We start from the raw sequence: 20,854 nt of genomic DNA on the forward strand, positions 1-20,854 counted from the left end.
GTGTATAATTTCTTTGCGAGATTGAGAGATTATTTCGTAAGGAATTGTAGGGCTAAACGCTGCGTGAGCTATTGGGTGTAATTGAAGCTTGAGAAACACTTAGAGTGTTTGAGTGACTCGAGTGTAGTTGCAAATATTGTCCCAGAATGCGATGAACCTTTAGGCGTGACGTGATCTTGGGGAGAGAAATTTCCGTCACGTGTTTCAATAGGGGATTGAGAAACAAGTGGAGAATATAATACGCAAAAGAAATTTGGAGACCCCACACTAAATTGATGGAACACCTTGATGACCCAAAGTGATGTTTGCATTGGATCATCGCCACGTTGTCCAGGCCTTGAAAATCCACTATATATGCACGACCCACCAAACGCTTGTTCAATTGAATTCATTGAATGAGAGCACAGCAAAAACCGACCTGAAAAAATGGCGTTTCGTAGCTCTCTGCTGCTTTCACAGATTCTCTTCTTTTTCTTGGTCTTGTCATCTTCATGGGCATCTGCGACTTACGCGATTCAACAGACCTTCTTTCGTTGCCTTTCGACAAATTCCAGGAATTCTGTTCCTCTTTCCTCGTATTACACCCCGAATAACGTCTCTTCCTTCACGTCCGTCCTCAATTCCACAGCGAACAACCTCCGGTACTTGCTCCCGACCGTGCCGAAGCCCGTGATCATCTTCACCCCGCTGTGTGAGGCCCATGTCCAGGCCGCTGTCCTCTGCTCTAGGCAGTTCGGGCTCGCCCTCCGCGTCCGGAGCGGGGGCCACGACTACGAGGCTGTCTCCTATGTGTCCCAGATGGAGTCCCCCTTCCTCGTGCTCGACCTGGCCCACCTCCGCGCCATCCAGGTGGACATCCCCCGGGGCACGGCGTGGGCCCAGGCAGGGGCCACGGTCGGGGAGGTCTATTACCGGATTGCCGAGAAGAGCAGGGTCCACGGGTTCCCGATGGGCCTGTGCACTAGCCTGGGCATAGGGGGTCACATCACCGGCGGGGCCTACGGGTCAATGATGAGGAAGTTTGGGCTTGGGGCCGACAACGTGCTCGACGTCCGGATGGTCGACGCCAAGGGGAAGATTCTTGACCGGAAGGCGATGGGGGAGGATCTTTTCTGGGCACTCAGGGGAGGCGGCGGAGGCAGTTTCGGCATAATCCTGGCTTGGAAGCTGAAATTGGTCGATGTGCCTGAGACTGTGACTGTGTTCACAGTCACCAAGACCCTCGAACAAGGCGCAACCAAGCTCCTGTACAAATGGCAAAAGATAGCACCAAAGCTCGATGACAGGCTCTTCCTCAAGGTCATGATCCAGGCCTCGAGCGCCAACCTGACGGCGAACCGGACAGTGACTACCTCCTACAACGCCCTTTTCCTAGGAGACTTGGACACCCTCCTTGGAATCATGAGCAAGCGCTTTCCTGAGCTGGGCGTAACGCGGGCCGACTGCACCAAGACGAGCTGGATCGGGTCGGTCCTGTACATGGCGCTGTATCCGAACACGACTGCCCCAGAGGTCCTCCTCCAGGGGAAGCTCCAGTTTCAGGGCTACTTCAAGTCCAAGTCCGACTTCGTGAGGACCCCGATCCCCAAGAAGGGCCTCTTGGGCCTTTGGAAAATGTACTTCGATGAGGAGAACCCAGTGATGATATGGAACCCATACGGCGGGGAGATGGCCCGGGTCCCTGAGTCGGCGACACCATTCCCGCACCGGCGCGGCACGCTGTTCAAGATCCAGTATTCAGTGTCTTGGCAGGATGGGGCCAAGAACATGGCCAGGCACATGAGCTGGATCGAGAAGCTGTATGACTACATGGGTCCCTATGTGTCCAAAAATCCTAGAGAGGCCTATGTAAATTATAGGGACCTCGATTTGGGCATGAACAAGAAAGGTATCAACAGCTTGATGGAGGCAAGTTCTTGGGGTTTGAAGTATTACAAGAGCAATTTTAACAGGTTGGTTCAGGTCAAGACCAGGGTAGACCCTGATAACTTCTTTAGGCATGAGCAGAGCATTCCTCCTCTTCCTGTGAAGTGAGGGAATTAGAAAGCATCGATTGAATAATGCAAGATTTGCTTGGGCCTCTTCAGGGTTTTATCTCATATCTTTCTACTTAAGATGTAAAAGACAAATTTTAATCCCTATAAAGAACTTATCATCGCATGCATGGTGCTTCTAAATGCTTTAGGGATGTGATGGCGAAATAGGGTGGCTGTCAAATTTGAACCAACATTACATAATTTTCGGAAGATTGATTACACGATTTGTGTATACGTGTGACATTTTGAATTTCGACCCATTTTCGGGATTTATGAAATGAATATTTCTTCAATGCGCTTTCAGTTAAATCTCGCTCGGAATTGATCACTCTCGAGTAGACTAACCGTTAGGGAATGACTAGCTAGGAATCAAGTACGTGGACCTAAGAACTTGGCCATGAATTGACACTTCGACCATAAGGATTGACAAGGGAATATTTTGGGCCGTTATAGGCCAATCCAAGGATGGTTATGGAATGATTCGCAAATGTTGTGCAATTGGATCGCAGGTGATTCCGCATGGCCATTGTATGAATTTCAATCGATCCTAAACCTAATCCGAACGATCGCGTCATTCGGAACTAGTGATTGACCCTCGCAATTACATGACAACCGAGGCCACCATGGCTCGAGTAAACTTAGATGTGGCTCGATATCAAATCGGTCACGAGTCAATATGCGTAATTCCTAAAAGTCGCCCGTTAGTTCGAGATACGCTAAAGTCGCATTCGATTGAATTTGGCCATTAATTAGAATCCGAATTGGGCGTCGAAGCTTCAAGATTTCCACGATTAATTTGTCGGACGCCGTCTCATTAAGCGTGGCCAATTATCGGGTTGATCGGAATTTGAAAAAAAAAAAGGAAATTGGGCAAGATTTTGAGGGATAATGTTGAACCCCACTCCTCTCTCTCTCCTCCTCCTCTTTCCCCGCCGAGCAGCCCCACATTGCTGCTTCTGTTTTGCTTGCTGACTTCCTTTCCTTCTTTTCCGCTGCACCCCCACGTCCACCCATGCTACTGCTGACTTCCTCCTCTTTCCCCCCCCCCCTCCCCCGCGTTGCTGCTGACACCCCCATGTTGCTTCTACTGTTTTGCTCACCTTGTCAAGTTTCTCGCTAATTGCTGCCGCCGCTAACTTCGCCTCCGCTTGCTGATCCCGCCGACTTCCCGACCAACCCCACGTTGCTGCTGACTCCCCCACCAACTCCTCTCTCTCTCTTTTTCTTCTTTTTCTTCTTTTCTTCTTTTCCTTCTTGGCTTCGTGTCTTCTGCTTCTTTCTTCTTCACTTCTGTTTCTAGTTCTGCTTCTTCTTCGGCTTCTCCATTTCATCCCGCCAGACCAGCCCCTTGTTCAGCCTTGTTCCGACCAGCAGCCGCCGTCCAGGTCACCGGAAACAGCCGCTCACCGCCGGAGACCGCCGCTGCTCACCGCACCACCATTTCTTTCATTTCTTGCTCGGTTTTCTTGGGTTTTTCCAAGTAAGTGGCTTCCTAACCCTTGACTAGGCTAAGGGGTGACTAATGGACATGTTAGGGATGGTTTAAGGGCTGTGGATAGTTGGTTTAGTGGCTGGTTGTGCTTGGTTTGCTTGGTGGTGCTTGTTGGTTGATTTCCGGTAAGGTTGCTGCTGCGTCGCTGGATTTTGCTATTTTTTTGTGACTTGTGTGGGCCGAATTTGAGGAAGTGTTCTTCATAAAAGTTGTTCATAACATTTTTAAGTATGACATATATTAAATATGGAATTTTTGGAGATCATTTAGTGCCATTCGTAAGTCCATTTTTTGACCGAATTCAGTCTGCCGGATTTACTCTTCACCCGACCTTTTGGTCTTTCCGATTTTCTATAAATTTTTTTCAGACCTCTTTTCAATAAACTTTCTTCACAAAAATTTGTTGAGAACATCCGTGTCTATGACATATAAAAATTTCAGAGCTTTCCAAAGTAATTTGGGTACTGAATGAGTTGTATTTTTTATGGTCTAAGGGGCTGTCCAAGCGAACCGGGTTCTGTCCGGCTTTGAGTGTCAAAACGAGGTACTTACAATCAGAACTGGGTTTCGAGTTCTCACGGAAAATGTTTATCAAGATGTTTTATGCAACATATCCAAATTTCATAATTTTTGGAGTTGATTTACTATTTATTTCAAACGGATTTCGGTCACTGCACAGCTGCCCAATTTGGCCCCGATTATGTGCGTACTCGGTTTTTCTCTCCCTCGGGGACTTTTCGGAGATTTTGTTACAAAAGAAAGGCGAGGCTTTTTAATTGATGAGTGTAGACTTAGTTGGCATTTGGTTAATTCATAAAGATAAGAATCGGTAATGGTTGTTGAGTGTGTGCATGGTCACGACACGTTCCGTCTAGGCGGGGGTTCTAGACGATACTCGACGGGAGTTCGGATGCCGTCTAGGCGGTGGTTCTAGATGTTGTTGATCGTGGTGGAGGCCGGATCGATGTTCCTTTGTGGAATGCCTTCTGGTCGGGGGTTCCGGACGTTGCCGTTGCCGAAGTAGCGGGACGATACATGGTTACGCCAGAAGACCGGCGGGGGTTCGGTGGCCCGAGGGGCCGTTAATAATCTGGACATTTATAATCGTGTGTTATGCATTGGGGAATACAACGTGCTTGTGTTGCTGTTGACCATGTCTGGATTAATAACCGTTTTATGTACGTTTACGTCATGTGGTTGTATTATGTGCTCGAGGAGCAAATTGCCATGTTGTGGCAATATTCTAACGTGCAGGGCTCACGTATGTGCCGAGGCGAGGTAAGGGCGCCTGTGATTGTTATGACATGTTGGATGTCGGTATTGCATGTTTAAAATTGTTCGGAGGTACGCTTTGGCCTAAGCGAGGCTTAGGTAGTTGCTTATTGAGAAGTGTTCTCATGGTTGTATAACCAAACCATTTCAGACCCGCGACCGTGATTGATCCGGAGATGCTGCCAGGATACTACGGGGATTGAGGATAGGTCGAGTTACCCCATCTTTTGAGTGCCCCTTTTTGTAGAGGAGTTAAGTTTACCAACCACCCGATCACCCGATCCTTGTTGTTGTGCGTGGTTCGTAGATAGTGGCCTCATAGAAGGCTTGCAAATGTATGTGTTGTAATCGATGTTATGTTTATAAAAGTGTTTTGTTGATGTGTATTCTTTGTCTCTCTACTATCCCGTTGTTTATATGTTGTACGGAGAGTTCGAGGTTGCTTCCGCATGCGTTGCTCGTTAGTATTTCGATTGGGTCGGCGACAAGTCCTGGGATGTCGCGTACATTACGACCACGAAGGGACGATCGCGCGCTCGTAGGGTTCGGGGCGTGATAATACGGCTACGTCAAAGTAATTGCTACATGTATTTCACCAAAATGTGAAAATCAGAGATCTTTGTAGTACTCCGCCGTGGGAATGCCGAGAAAGGAATCGAACTTGAGGGATTCTTTATTGATTTTGGACAGGAACGCAACTGGTGTAAAAGTAGAAATATTAAGTTGCAAGTACCGGTAATTAAAGATTTTGAGAATAAGAAGAGGTGGGCAAATTTAAATGTGTTGAAAAGGTTAAATTTGAAGGAAAAATAAAGATGAAAGGAAATATGCAGAAGAACATGTGTTCTGTTGTTGATCGATGATCTTCTCAATGATTAAACATGGGATTTTATACTCCACCATTAGCAATTATTTACAGTCACGAATTATGGATCCGCTAATAACTGTTTAGCACTATCTAGAGTTATTGATTAGCAGTTAAAGCTTTCCGAGATTGTGAACACGATCCTCTATTATCTAATAGTGATTATTCACAAAAATTTACAGATTATGGGATTATAGGCATATTTGCTGGCAATTTTTGTATTCATGTCTGACCAAATTTTCTTTGTCTTCGATTGATATGTTGATAAATCTCTATTTTTTTCATAAATGACACTGCTCAACACGTAGCGAAATCTGCAATAATTTACCGTCAATGACTTTATCAGTGACTTGTGGATTTCATGCAAGTTGTCAACAGGTGAATAATTTCATCAATATTTTCTGCACCAATCTTTTTTTTTTTTTGGTCAGAACTTCTGCACTAATCTCACCATCTTGTTGTGTCGACATCTTGCATTATCGATGAGCTTATAGGTCATGTATTGGCTTATTTATTAATGACTTCTGCTCTGACCATACTTTGCTCTAGTCGACTGAATTTAGTACTCAATGATATAAATTAAGAGTTGGTCATTTTTTTTTAGTCATCATATGTCCCCTTTCAAAAGAATCAATGGTGCATGATCTTGTTTTTTAATATCCATAAATCATCATTCGCTTTGGAATTTGAAGGGATATGCATTTAATGTTTGCACCGATTTATCCTTGATCTTAGCAACCATTATCCAATTTTTATTTTTTTTTGCCCTTTCCTCTAACAAACCAACCCGTCTCATCAGTAGCACGTTTCGCAGATAGAACAGTATGTAAGCAAGGATAACTCCGCGTTATCTTCACTTTTTGCTAATTCTCTAGTTTTCAACCCTCACTCCCGAGCTTTTCTTCTTCGCTTCATTTATTTCGCGAAAAATAAATAATTTACTAAATATATTTTTTTAAAATGATCGCTTGTACTAAATATTTATTTCCGGACTCTACAACCGATAACCCAGTTCACCTTGTACATAACTTAGAAACATGCACTTTCTTGCCCTTCTATCGAGCTTACCATCACTAATTCTAACATAACATGGGCAACCAAATATTCTAAGAACAGAATAATCAGCAACGTTACCTGACCATAGTTCTTCGAGAGTCCAATATCTAATCGCAGTTGATGGGGATCTATTCATCAGCTAGCTCGCTATAATAAGCACATCCGCCGAGAATATCCTAGACAAACCAACACTAGAAAGCATTTTATGGGTCTTCTCTAGTAATGTTCTACTAATCAACTCTGTAACATGATGTAGTTCATTGGCACTAGCACGTGTTTCACTATGCCTTTCTTCATGCAGAATTCGTTTAACAGCTTCAAGCAAAACTCAATTCTACTATCAGTCCGCGCATGCTTGATCGTTTTACTAATCTCCTTTTTTATCAAAGGTCTCAACTACTTGATCCTAACAATAGTATCAAAAACACTCAAGTCTTTCTCGAGTAGTAGTTCATAGCTATTAGCATAAATCCGGCACTCTTCCAAGGAAATCGTGACAACCTACGAACATTCAAGTGAACTAACTCTGCAATCTCCATGATTATCTTTAACAGTCATACTGAACTTCACTTTTCGCCATTTACCTAAGTCACAACACATGCATACATTCAGTTCACCACCAACATAACCACATAGCAAATTCCTTTCACTTGAAAACTTTGGGCTTTTCTCACTAATGTACCCCAAACGCATATATCACAATTCAAACTCTCGAACATATGCATTTGACGTCTTCACGGCGAAAGTCGTCACTGTCATCTTGAAGCTCATACAGGCCACTGTGCATTATTTCTCTTATTATCACAAAGACACCTTGAACAACCTTATGAATTCCACTTCTGAAATATACCGACACCCAGTCGAATCCATAACACTTAAGAAAATCAAGTTCTTTTTCAATTCTTGAACATGTCTCCCTCTAGTCAATGTTATCACAATACCATCATGCATTTTGATTCTAAGATTGTTAACACCTATAACATCGCACTCAGCGTTGTTCCTCGACTACACTTTACTACTATCCATATACTGATAAATAGTAAACTAGTTCCTATTTGGTGTAACATGAAACGAACAATCCTAATCCATAATCCATCCATCAAACGATGAAACATCAATGACAAATATGTAATCAGCACTATCCGAATTACAGTAAGTTACAATTGAATCAATTCTAATACCCTTACCCTTGTTATATTTTAGCTTAAAGCTATCACTTTTAAGATGACCCCTCTTGCCACAACTCCAACAGACATCACCATCAGTCATAGACTGATTACGTTTATTTGGGTTTCTACTACTTTTGCTAACACAATTACCAATTCTTTCTCAACTTTCACCTACTAAAGCAACAAATTCAGGTTCACCAAATTCATTCTTATGGATATCCTCACTCATAATCACATCATGAACTCCATCAAATGTCAAGCTTGTTGACCCAAAGGATTACTTACAGTAATAACAGTAGTATTCCAATTATTAGGCAATGGGGATAATAGAATCAAAGCACGTACCTTATATTCAAAGGCAATCTCCACTAAACTCTATTTACTAATGATCACATTGAATTCATTGATATCATCAGCAATTAATGCACATTTGCTCATCTTTAAGTTAGACAAATGTTTCATTAAATATACCTTGTTAATCGTAGAGGGCTCCATCAATCCCATAGTGGTTTTCTTTTTCACAATGCTAAACGCGACATTACAAGCCAACGCCAGCCGAATAACACCCAACGCTTGTCTAATTAGCAATTCCTATTCGGCTTGCTTCATCGACTTTGGTTTCTACCTAGATAGGGCTGAGTGCAAATTCCTCCGATATAAATAATCCCCAATTTGCATCTTTCGGAAACCAAAATCATTCGCATGAAATTTGTCGATTTTCACCTTTCCCTCTTCCATTCCCATTGATTCGCTTCAACTTAGCCAAGTATGGCTCTAATACCAATTGTTTCGAAAATAAGCAATTGAACAATAAAAGAAACAGAACAAGAAAACAAATGAATATCGGATTTACATGGTTCGGTCGTAATGACTTATGTCCACCGGGAGAGCAGTGATGAATTCCACTATAGATCAAGCTATACAACGGACATTACAATCACATTCGAGTCACTTAAACAAGTTCAGTGCTTTCCAACTCCCGATTACACCCAATAACTCATAAGCGTTTAGCCCTTACAATTCCTCATGAAATAATCTCTCATCTCACAAAGAAATTAAAAAATCTTACCACAAGATGTAATTGATTTCAACACTAGAAGCTCTTAGTTTTTTGGATGCAATTCACAAACAAAGCTTCACTGCACAAAGACCCACTGCCAAGCACCCAGCACCTACAGATGGCGCTCACAAATTAAGCACCCACAACACTCACTTATAAAATGGCGCTTCAACAATTCCAAAGAGACATAAAAATACATCCCAGAATATATATATATATATATATATATATATATATATATGTATGTATGTATGTATGTATATATGTATGTATATATGTATGTATGTATATGCCGAGACATGAAACCAAGTCTAACTCCAATGAGGCAATATCAAACTGGCTCTACCAAGGAAAGATATCCGTATCTTTTATTTCTTTCTTGCACCGATGTTGACCGAGTCAAAGAAGAAAGCTTACATGGACATTCCTTTTTTTTTTTGTTATCTTGACCGAAGTCAATATGGAAACAATTTCCGTAAGATCCACATTGAACTTCGGCTTTGGACTTTTACGTACTGGATAATTTAATTCAAGTCGGGTTCATTCAACGAGTTTAAATTTGAGATATATTTTAACAAGGAACTCATAAGGTGTGATCTGATATTGGGACGAGAAATCTCCATGAAAAGTTTCAATTTGGGAAGAAACTTTTGTTCCGGTCTAACCCCAAAGCCCAAGTCGGACCATTGTGAGATGCTTTTCCATTTAGTTTTGCTGACAAAAGGAATAGTTTAAGAAGCTTCGTATTAACTGCTGAAAACTAAACTTGTAAACGCTGACTGTATTGATATATAACCCCGAGACTACATGGGACTTAATTAGTCGATCAACTTTAAGCCAAAACTCAGTTATTGAAGTAAACTATGACCTACTTTCATATGCCCAATTAAAAAAATTAAAACTAGTAATGGTAGGACGAATGATTGAGAGGGACTCTCAGCGGTTGAGTAGAAGCTAGGGAGATATAATGCTGGATGGGTGGCGGTGAAGGCGCTAGCAGTGTCACCGGCGGTTGTGTTCGCGGCAACAACCATGTTGGGAGCATTGTTATTGCAGAAGAACGGAGATGGTAATGAACAAGATGTAAAACCTCTTATGAGAAAATGTCAAATAAATGACACAGAAATTTAGACAATTAGTAATTAAAAAGAAAGTTAAAGATTGTTTAAGGAAAAGCACAAGTCGCAAAAGGCTAAAGCATAAGTCGTCAATTTTATGGAAAAGCACGAGTCGTAAAGCATGTTAACACAAACTAGTAACTAATTTAAAGAAAAAGCACAAGTCCTAGAGGCTTTTTATGCACACATTTTGTTCATGGTCATTAAAGCGAGTACCAGTAACTAAAGATTTCTTCGGAAGAGACTTTTATTCATGACCATCTTGAAGAATATAATAAATATTCATGTATAAATGGTTTTTTAATTCAATTTTTCTCCTATAAAGACATTACTTGATCTAGATGCTACCATTCCGACAAGGCAAACATATTCACGTGATTCAAATAGAGCTGGGAAACGACCGATTCCGGGCCGGTTTTTCACTATAACAAGTTTACTTCCTGCTTCCAATATTCCAGAACCATCAATTCAGATACCTATACGCGTGCTTGCTAGCTGCGGCATAAGATTATAGGAAAATGAGATTACTACCGTTTTATTAGGTTTACGCGGCATAACCTTTGCCCTCTCAATTTCAGCTTCACCAACATTTCTTCCTGTCGTTTTCTCTTAGCATTGATTTCGCAACATGCTCAGACCGATGTGGGGCAGAGCGGGGATCGAACCCGCGTCTTCTCCTGGGCAAAGAGAGATTTTACCATTCTACTATATCCGCATTTTTTTTTTGTTCTTGATACATTGATACGGGGTGTCTGGATAATATGTATCCCTAGCTAGGCCAGATACTCTGTTCAGGTATGGAAAACGTGTTTCTTCATCTCGACGTGGAGGTAATACGCGGAACTTGGGAGGCCCGTTATCTTGTACTGGTTCATTTTCACCAGAAGTTATTGCAATAATTACATTAAAAAACCCCACGCTAAAATAATGGAAGACCTTGCATACCCAAAGTGACGTTCGCATTAGATCATCCACACGTTGCATGGGCCATGAAAATCCACTATATATACACGATCCACCAAGCGGTTGGTCAATTGAACTGATTGAAGAGAGCAAAACAAAATCGACCCAAAAGATGGCGTTTCCTAGCTCTCTGCTACTTTCACAGATTCTCTTGCTTTTCTTGGTCTCGTCGTTTTCATGGACATCTGCGACTTACCCCATTCAGCAGACCTTCTTTCGTTGCCTTTCGACCAATTCCATGGACCCTGTTCCTCTTTCCTCGTATTACACCCCGAATAATGTCTCTTCCTTCACATCCGTCCTCAATTCAACGGCGAACAACCTCCGGTACTTGCTCCCAACGGTACCGAAGCCCTTGATCATCTTCACCGCACTTTCTGAGGTCCATGTCCAAGCTGCTGTCGTCTGCTCGAAGCGGCTCGGGCTCGCCCTCCGCATCCGGAGCGGGGGCCACGACTATGAGGCGGTGTCCTACGTGTCCCAGATTGAGTCCCCCTTCGTTGTGCTCGACCTGGCCCCACTCCGTGCCATCGAGGTGGACATCCCCCAGGGCATGGCGTGGGCCCAGGCAGGGGCCACGGTCGGGGAGGTCTATTACCGGATCGCCGAGAAGAGCAAGGTTCACGGGTTCCCGATGGGCCTGTGCACGAGCCTGGGCGTCGGGGGCCACATCACCGGCGGGGCCTACGGGTCAATGATGAGGAAGTTTGGGCTTGGGGCTGACAACGTGCTCGACGTCCGGATGGTCGACGCCAAGGGGAAGATTCTTGACAGGAAGGCGATGGGGGAGGACCTGTTCTGGGCTCTCAGGGGAGGAGGCGGAGGCAGTTTTGGCATAATCCTGGCCTGGAAGCTGAAATTGGTCAATGTGCCTGAGACTGTGACTGTGTTCACAGTCACCAAGACCCTCGAACAAGGCGCAACGAAGCTCCTGTACAAATGGCAAAAAGTAGCACCAAAGCTCGACGACAGGCTCTTCATCAGAGTCATCATCCAGGCCTCGAGCGCCAATCTAACGGCGAACCGGACGGTGATGACCTCCTACAACGCCCTCTTCCTAGGAGACCCGGACACCCTCCTCGGAATCATGGGCAAGGGCTTCCCGGAGCTGGGCCTGACGCGGGCCAACTGTGTCGAGACAAGCTGGATTCAGTCAGTCCTGTACATCCAAGGGTACCCGAACACGACCGCCCCAGAGGTCCTCCTACAGGGGAAGCCACTGTTCCGGAACTATTTCAAGGCCAAGTCCGACTTCGTGAGGACCCCGATCTCCGAGGAGGGACTCTTGGGCCTGTGGAAGATATACTTCGAGGAGGAGGTCCCATTCATGATATGGAACCCGTACGGTGGGGCGATGGCCCGGGTCCCTGAGTCGGCGACACCGTTCCCGCACCGGTGGGGAACACTGTTCAAGATTCAGTATGTGGCGACCTGGCAGGATGGGACCGAGAGCATGGCCAGGCACATGAGCTGGATCGGGAAGTTGTATGACTACATGGGAGCTTATGTGTCCAAGAATCCCAGAGAGGCCTATGTGAATTACAGGGATCTCGATTTGGGCATGAACAAGAAAGGTTACAACAGCTTGATGGAGGCGAGCTCTTGGGGTCTGAGGTATTTCAAGGGCAATTTCAACAGGTTGGTTCAGGTCAAGAGCAGGGTCGACCCTGATAACTTCTTTAGGCATGAGCAGAGCATTCCTCCTCTTCCTGTGAATAAAGGGAAATAGAGAGTATTGATTGATTAGTGTAAGATTTGCTTGGACCACTACAGAGTTTGATGGCTAGTGGCTTTTCTTCTTTTTCTTTTTCTTTTCCTTTCTTTTTACTCTTTTGGTTTTGGCCTTTTTCCCCCCTCTTTGGAGTAACTGCATGGCAGTGTGCACTGTGAGCTTAATCATAGACAAACATCAGTTTCCATCTCTCTCTCTCTCTCTCTCTCTCTCTCTCTCTCTCTCTCTCTCTCAATACTTTTATTTTCTTATGTTGATCTCATATCTTCCTGCCTAAGCTGTAAAAGACAAACTCTATACTTTTTTAGAAAAAGCTAAGCATCGAATGAGCTGCGCTTCCAAATGCCTTAGGGATGTGATGGCCAAAGAGGGTGGCTGTCATTGTCGAACATGAACCAGCATTACGTATGTTTCCCAAGATTGATTACACAATCTGTTTATAAAGCGACGTCAGCATCCTGTTTAATGTTTCCACTTGTCCCACTAATCCACTAATTTTTGCCGCTCCCTTTATTGTTGATGGGTTAATTATCGAGCTTTGCTTTTATTGGACCTGAAGTTGGTCAAGGTGCCGTTACGGGCCAAGCTATAGAAAGTATTGCAAGACAGCATGAGGTGGAGCAAAAAAACGAGGCACTTTGTTACTTAGCCTGCTTTCATGGAAGCGTTAACAATTTATGGATTGGTTGTAGCCTTAGCGCATTTATTTGCGAATCCTTTTGCGTAATTTGATAAATATAAAAAGTACATATTTTTTTTCCTTTTTTTTTATGGCCGGGGCTTGCTCCTTGTTATTTCGAAGGGTTCGACGCATGGGGAAATTTCGTGAATCAACTTTTGCGGGTTAGATTACGCCATCAATCAACTTCTATGGATTGACCAAGACGTATGGCAATCTTTTGCTAAGGACGTATGTGGGGGAAGTAAATTTGTCCATCATGTCATGGGAAATAATTTAGTCGAATCACATCAAGGGCACTATTCTATTGACCCACGTCATAATGAGGGGAGTTTTGTAATTTACTCTCACAAGCATTATCTTTCATTTGGATTTCTTACCGTTTTTATATCCCATGAAATCACGGGAACGTGGGAGGTGGTCAGTCCATTTCAGTTCACTATTACCACGTGAGTGTCAGGAGTGAGGAAACCTTGTGACCTTCTTTTTGTTAAAATCATTCGATGCTTCCATGAGTGCATATATCATGCCCATTTTTTCTACCAGTCTAATGTTGGTTCTCCTACTCCTAGGGATCACCAACTTTTTGATGAGTCATATCAGTACTTTTTGTTTTCATTTCAAGAAAATAAGGATCGATTATCCGAATCTTTGACAATTCTAGTCTCTGAATGCACGCAAACTGCGTCATGTACTTCATTCACAAGCCCTAGCATGATATAAATTGAGGGTTTGTCAGATTCGAATAAAATGTTTGACCACTCAATTTACTCCTGGGATTTGACCAAAAAAGATTTACTCCTTGGAGATTACATTAGTACTCCGGCACTCATATTATGAATTTCCGGATGATGGCTTCTAAGACAGTCATTTTTAATTCTTTCCTAGGTCAAGTACACTTGTTTTATTTTTGCATTTCTGGGTACACTTTCGGTCCCCAACTATTTTTTTGTGTAGTCCTCTATCTTCTTTTCATTCATCCAATAGAGTATTTTAACTATTACCAAATACAAAATCCAATACCTTAAATCAGCAATTCGGATAATTATGTTAGGGAAAAGTATCAAAAAAGTCATAAACCTATTGTATTGATATCAATTCAGTCCTAAACATTTCAATTGGTCCAATTTAGTTCTAAACCTTTTGCATTTGTGTCAATTTGTTCCATCCTACCAATTTAGGTCGGAAATCATTGATGTGAATGCCAATAGTCCTACATAATACGGCTAACACTGACATGCACATTTTTTATAATTTTTTGATAAATTTTTATTTTTTAATAATTTTTTTTATTTCCCTTTCTGGCCACTACCAAAAAGAAAAGGGAAAGAAAAGAAGAGAGCAAAAAAAAATTATAAAAAAATCAAAAATTTTATAAAAGAATTATTACAAAAAAAGTCTACGTCAATGTTGTCCGTGCCAAGTAGGACCGTTCACATCCACATCAGTGATTTCTTGCCTAAATTTGGTCAAATGAATTGAATTGGCACAAATGCAAAAGGATTAGGAATAAATTAGTCCAATTGAAAGGTTTAGGATTGAATTGGTACAAATACAATAGATTTAGGACTTTTTTGGTGCTTTTTCCCAATTATGTTACCATGACAGTACCAATGCTAGGAGAATTGTAATGTGGAACTGATGTGGCACACCGCATCTGTATTATAAAAAAGCTTTAAGATGGTGGAGAGAAAGAGGGAGGGAGGCTGGCACTTGCGAGGGTTGATGACCCTCACTAGAGACCAGGCGAGGTTGCTCGACCATTGCTTGTTTGTGGCTACTAACCAGACATAGTTGTGCTTACCTAGTTATGATAGCGAAGGCCTTGCCCAGGTCTAACGAAGTCCCATTCACTCTCACCTTGCCATGGCGAGTGCTAGCGGTCGGGCCCTCTTCAGCAGTAGGCGAGACCCAGCCTCCCCCCTCTCATGGAAACTTTGTCACATCAGCCAGTTGAGGGACATGAACGCATTAGATGTCCCTTGATTTGCCCATAAGATGTCTCTTGCCACATCAAGGAATGAAGGAATGAAGGGCATCTAACACTTGGTTTCTGTATCCCTTCATATCCTTCCAACCTTATCTTAGTATCATATGACGCATTCGAAATGCCAAATTGAGGGCAACGCATCACTAAGTTTAGTGTTACTAGATGAAGAGAGGCATGATGTCTTGCATGAAGTCACTTTACGAATCAATTAGGAGCGTACGCATGACGACCGGAGCAGTTGTGAAACAACAATTAGAGACAATTAAAGCATGGGAAGGAATATTTTATTGACTAAAGTATGCCTGGCAATTGATAGGGATTGCATAACCTGAGGCCCCTCTCTCTGACCAATCCATGCCTATCATTAGCGTTCCAAAAATGAAAGTGATTTTGTTAACATATATCTAAACAACGAAAGTTTGCCATTTTCAAAACACTACCTTTCTCGTGTTATGCGCAATCACCACATCGACAATGAAAAAACTTTGTTTATTAAGGCTCCGTTCGTTTCGCAAAAAATGACGTTTTTGAAAAATGTTTTCCAGAAAGTAATAACAATATTTTCCGATATTCGGCTGAGACCTGAAAATGAACCGAAAATTATTTTCATCGTTCGATACAGAAAATCTTATTTGATTTTCCTCCTTCCACTCATTTCAATAATTTTTTTATTTTATTTTACTATTTAAAAAAATTCAAATGTTTAATTATTTTTTTATTTTTGAGTTTTTGAATAAATTTTTATATTTCTTTTCTTTTCTTTTCTTTCTCTTCTATTTTTTCTTTTCTTTCTTCCTCTGCTAGTTGCTAGCCACAGCGACGGCCGGCAACCGACCATAGGTGAGGCTTGGCCTCGCCCGAGGCCTCGCCTCGTCGGCCATGGGCAAGCTCGTCCCTCGCCTTGCCCATGGCCAATCGCTGGCCGTCGCCGTGGCCAGCAACCAACAAAGAAAAAAGAAAAGAAAAGAAAATTAAAATTATAAAATAAAAAATAAATTGATAAAAGAAAAGAAAAAAATAATTAAAAAGAAAATGAATGTGAAGGAGTGTAGAGAGGAAAGAGAAAAGAGGAAATCATTTTCCCCAGTTTTGAAGTTATTTTTTCATTGAAGGAAAACTGTTTTTCTTAACTAATTTATTTTTCATGAATAGAACACCCGAAAATCCAAAAAATCCAGAAATTGTTTTGTGCAAAACAAACGAAACCTAAGAATATCTAACACGTGTCCTGTATGCACCCGTTACCAAGACTTCAATTACAAAATGGCGAAAGCAAGATTAGTACAAAATTGGGTAGGTGGGAACAATCACCAAAAAGTATCCCGACAGGGATCATTAATAAACCCTAAGCTCCACTGTGCCAGGCTAATCTCCATGAGGGGGTGGCAGTTAAAGTCCTTTGATTGAGCAATAATTCGGGAAGTAGGAGCGGATTCAGTGTAATTATAGCAAAAGGGCAAGAGGAACCCCTCGGTGAGGATTCCACGACAGGTCAGGTCAGGCATAGCAGGACAAACTCATGGCTGGTTGGTGGTTGAGGCAACGACAAAGTCCCAAGTAATTGTCTGGTTTCACGTGTATGGTGAACGTGAATAATGTCTATTGGCATTTGCTGCTGCAGTTGGACTTTGGGAATGGAATATGTCGTTCGCACAAAGGGCACATCTCAGAGAGTTGGTGAAAAGGGTCGAGCCAAAAGGGAGAGGACAAGGAGCGTTTGGCTGAACCGGCAAGGAGATGTTGATGATGCATTTCATAATCTTCTCACCGGATTAAAGAATAGACGTCGACTTTTGACCCTCGAACCTTAGCTGCGATACTCTACTAACTAACCTTTAAGATTTTTGTGTTTTTTTCTAACTAGCCTTTATCCTTCAGAGGCAAGCCTATTAAAGTAAATTTTTTATCTAAAAGATGGTGGTTGGGTACCATTTCGGGAAAAGTACCGAAAAAGTCTTAAACATAGTGTATGGGTACCAATTCAGTTATAAACATTTCAATTTGATCAATTTAGTTATAAACCTTTTCATATTGATATCAATTCAGTCCATCTGGCCAATTTAGGCCGGAAATCGCTGACATAGACGCCGGCCGTCCTATGTGGCACGGCCGGCGGACAGTTGGCACTGACGTGGAATTTTTAAATATTTTTTTTCCAAATTTTTAATGGTTTTTTTCCTTTTTTTTTCCATTCTTTTTTTCTTTTTTTTCCTTCCCTCTCCTTCCTTGGGCCTATGGCCGGCGGACAGTTGGCACTGACGTGGAATTTTTAAATAATTTTTTCCAAATTTTTAATGTTTTTTTTTCTATTCTTTTTTTCTTTTTTTTCCTTCCCTCTCCTTCCTTGGGCCTGTGGCAGGTACTCGGCCATGGCCGGTGACCAACCACAAACAACGACCGACGAGGGCATCACAACCCTTGCAAGCCATAGATGAGGGTGGCCCTCGCCAGCAAGTGCAACCCTCCCCTATGGCCGACGAGGGCTGCGACGCCCTCACCGGTCCTCGTCGGTAGCTGGTCACCAGCCATGGCCAAGTACCAGCCACAAGCAAAGGAGAAGGAAGGAAAAACAAAGGAAAAAAAGAGAGGAAAAAATATTAAAAAATGTCAACGTCAATGCCAGCCATCCACATCAGTGAGTTTCGGCCTAAATTGACCGGATGGATTGAATTGATACCAATGTGAAAAGGTTTAGGACTAAATTGATCAAATTGAAAGGTTTAGGACTGAATTGGTACCAATGCAATAGATTTAAAACTTTTTTTGTACTTTTCCCATACCATTTCCCACTTCGCCTAACGATCCCTGCCCTCCCGATCTGGCCAAAGCATTGTGCACACTCCGACCCCTCTCCCTCACTAGTCACTATTTCCTTTTGTCTTTGTTATAGCACGAGCATAAACGTGCGCGATGTTGCTCCTATGGTTATGAATTATATGATGTTTCACTACCAACCAAATAAATGCAATTCTAACATGTCTAAAATATATATTTGAAAAATTTTATGAAATCACTTACAAATTTTTAAAACCGTTTATAACCTCTTCGAAATCTGATTCTCTTTGCCATGTCAATGCAATCTTTACAACTTAAAATGATTTATTCGATTTCAAGTTCTGAAAAAATTAATTATTGCTCAAATAAGCAACAACAATCGAGTCAAGATGAATGCATGGTTCAATACTTAAACATTTTAATATTCCGCCCACACATGGGCTTGAATTTGGCCTAAAGCTTAAACGTGAAAATCTATAATTAAGGTGGTAAATAAGGATTCTAGAAGATTTAAATACGAAGCTCATGCTCTCCTATTATGATGAACTTTGTAAAATCATGGTCAATTGTTTTGAAAAAAGTTAACTGCTATGTGCAGGCACGATTTTACATTTAGATGCTCTAACTCTATATGTGGATGTATATCATATGTCTTGACTTGCAGAAAAGAAAAAAATAAAATCTCTCTAATTTCGTATTAGATTAAGAGCGACTCTATTGCCACTCTCAATATGGTTAAAACGCTTTCTTTATTATTATTATTTTGGGTCGAAACTTTCTTTATTAATTGAAAAGTCTAAAATACCATCAATTTAAGTTGGCAACAAAGTTGGCAAGAAAATGCAAGTAAATTGGGATCGAAACACCACCTTTCTTGAAGCCAAAAAAAAATAGAAAAATGCAGACACAACCCAACTAAAAATCCCATGAAGAGAAGCTGCAATACTCGAAAATAAGCAGTCCACTGAAGATAACCTGCAAAGCAAAAAATGAAGATATTGCCAGCCGACAAACGGATTCAAACTTCCATAGCAAGAAGATGGAGTTGGGCTGTGTGTTTAGATCCCAGTTTACGTACCTGATAATTTAATTCGGGTTCTTATGATGTCATTGAACTTCGGCATTGGGCTTTTATGTACCTGATAATTTAATTCGGATCAATTCGTTCAACGGGTTTAAACTTGAAATATATTTTAACAAGGATAAAAGGCCATGATAATTAAGCGTGTCGGCGTGTTGACTATTGTCATAACACTGTTACACTCGAGCTACTTGCAGCTTCACTTGAACTTGGTTGAGGCGAGTTCGAATTGGCCGGTCGAACTCAATGAGCTCACGAGTAGCTCGCCTTGCTTGTGCCTCCGAGCGAGTGGCTTCCCCGGTCATGAAATTCTCTGAAACAGAAGCCCTAGTACATTACTGACGCAAATATATTCATGTTGTTTCATTTTCTCAAGGTGTACAAACGATTCTAATTTCACAGGGAGGTGGTGGCGAAGCAACGGGATGCTACGACATGACTTGTCCAGGTTTCGTGCAGATCAGTCCCAGCCTTCCCGTTGGATTTGTGCTGCGAAATGTTAGTGTTTATGGTCAAGGTCCATACGATATAATTGTTCGAAAATTTCGGCGGCGAGGCGTCAAGGATAAGTTTCAGAGGACAAGCGGACCACGCCCCTGGCTGCCCAAGCCCTCCGATGGCGAGCGGTCACTTCCCGGACCACAATTTCATCCTCTCCGGCTATGTCCGACTAATCCGCTACATGAGCAAGGACAAACGATTGGTGGATCTGAGCCCGGGCGGTGTGGCAACTCACGTGGACGTCCCGCTCTGCTACAACGCGACCGATGAAGGGAACTTGGGAGGCATTACGGGATACGCCACGACATTCAGTGGACCGGGCAGAAATCGCGATTGAATAATGTTTTTAACGTGGTGGACAAGAAAAAATAAAATAACCATCTTTTCATCTGTGGACAATTTTCCAGTGTACGTGCTAAATGAGCCGTGTTTACGATTGGTTATGATGCATGTAATAATGTGGAAAATGATAATGTTAGGAACAAGAACTTTAGACGCATGCACAAAACAATCACCTGCAGCAAAACCGCAAAGAGTTGGGCAAGCATGAGCCTACACATCTTTGCACGGACCCCTTACCACTTACTCCATAGTCTTTTTAACTCATCCACTCTCTCGCTCTCTCTCTCTCTCTCCTTGACCGGCCACCAGGAGAGCTGCCGCGGCTGCTGCCGCCTCCCTCACCACCGCGACAGGAGCGTTGAACTCTGTAGCCGCCAGAGTCAAAACTCCGTAGCCGCCGGCACCGGTGGCTGTCGACCACCAAAGGCCATCGTGTCTAGTCTTTCCCTCGCTCTGTCCCTCTCTTCAATCAAAACCAGATCGTGCCCCTAGTCATGGCCACGGTTCAGGAACCGTCGGTTCCGGTTCGTGGCCATGTATGAACCACGGGCCGGTTCGGGCGTCCGGGTTCCACGGTTCGAACCTAGAGTGTCCATTGCTCGGGAGCCGATTGTACGGGTGCATCGAATCCGGCGCGGGACGGCACGTCGGATCTTCTTCTTCTTCTTCTTCTTTGCTCCTCCCTCCTCGCGCTCTCTTTCCCGCTCGCCGGATCGTCACATC

General features: G+C 42.7%; 2 protein-coding genes across 2 annotated transcripts; both read left to right on the plus strand.

The window, feature by feature from the left end:
• Window positions 1-374: 374 nt before the first annotated feature.
• LOC115692167 (berberine bridge enzyme-like 15) lies at window positions 375-2,168 on the plus strand. Its single transcript, XM_030618931.2, has one exon. It carries the CDS (start codon window positions 427-429, stop codon window positions 2,032-2,034), a length of 1,608 nt encoding a protein of 535 aa, XP_030474791.1. The 5' UTR covers window positions 375-426; the 3' UTR covers window positions 2,035-2,168.
• Window positions 2,169-11,090: 8,922 nt separating this feature from the next.
• Window positions 11,091-12,952, plus strand: LOC115692166 (berberine bridge enzyme-like 13). The gene has a single exon (XM_030618930.2). The coding sequence runs from the start codon at window positions 11,144-11,146 to the stop codon at window positions 12,758-12,760; it is 1,617 nt and encodes a 538-aa protein (XP_030474790.1). The 5' UTR covers window positions 11,091-11,143; the 3' UTR covers window positions 12,761-12,952.
• Window positions 12,953-20,854: the final 7,902 nt, after the last annotated feature.

Source organism: Syzygium oleosum, unplaced genomic scaffold (genome assembly GCF_021117445.2).
Source record: "Syzygium oleosum isolate NSW1041296 unplaced genomic scaffold, Sole_v2.1 Sole_v2.40, whole genome shotgun sequence".
In the NCBI taxonomy this organism is placed as follows: Eukaryota; Viridiplantae; Streptophyta; class Magnoliopsida; order Myrtales; family Myrtaceae; genus Syzygium; species Syzygium oleosum.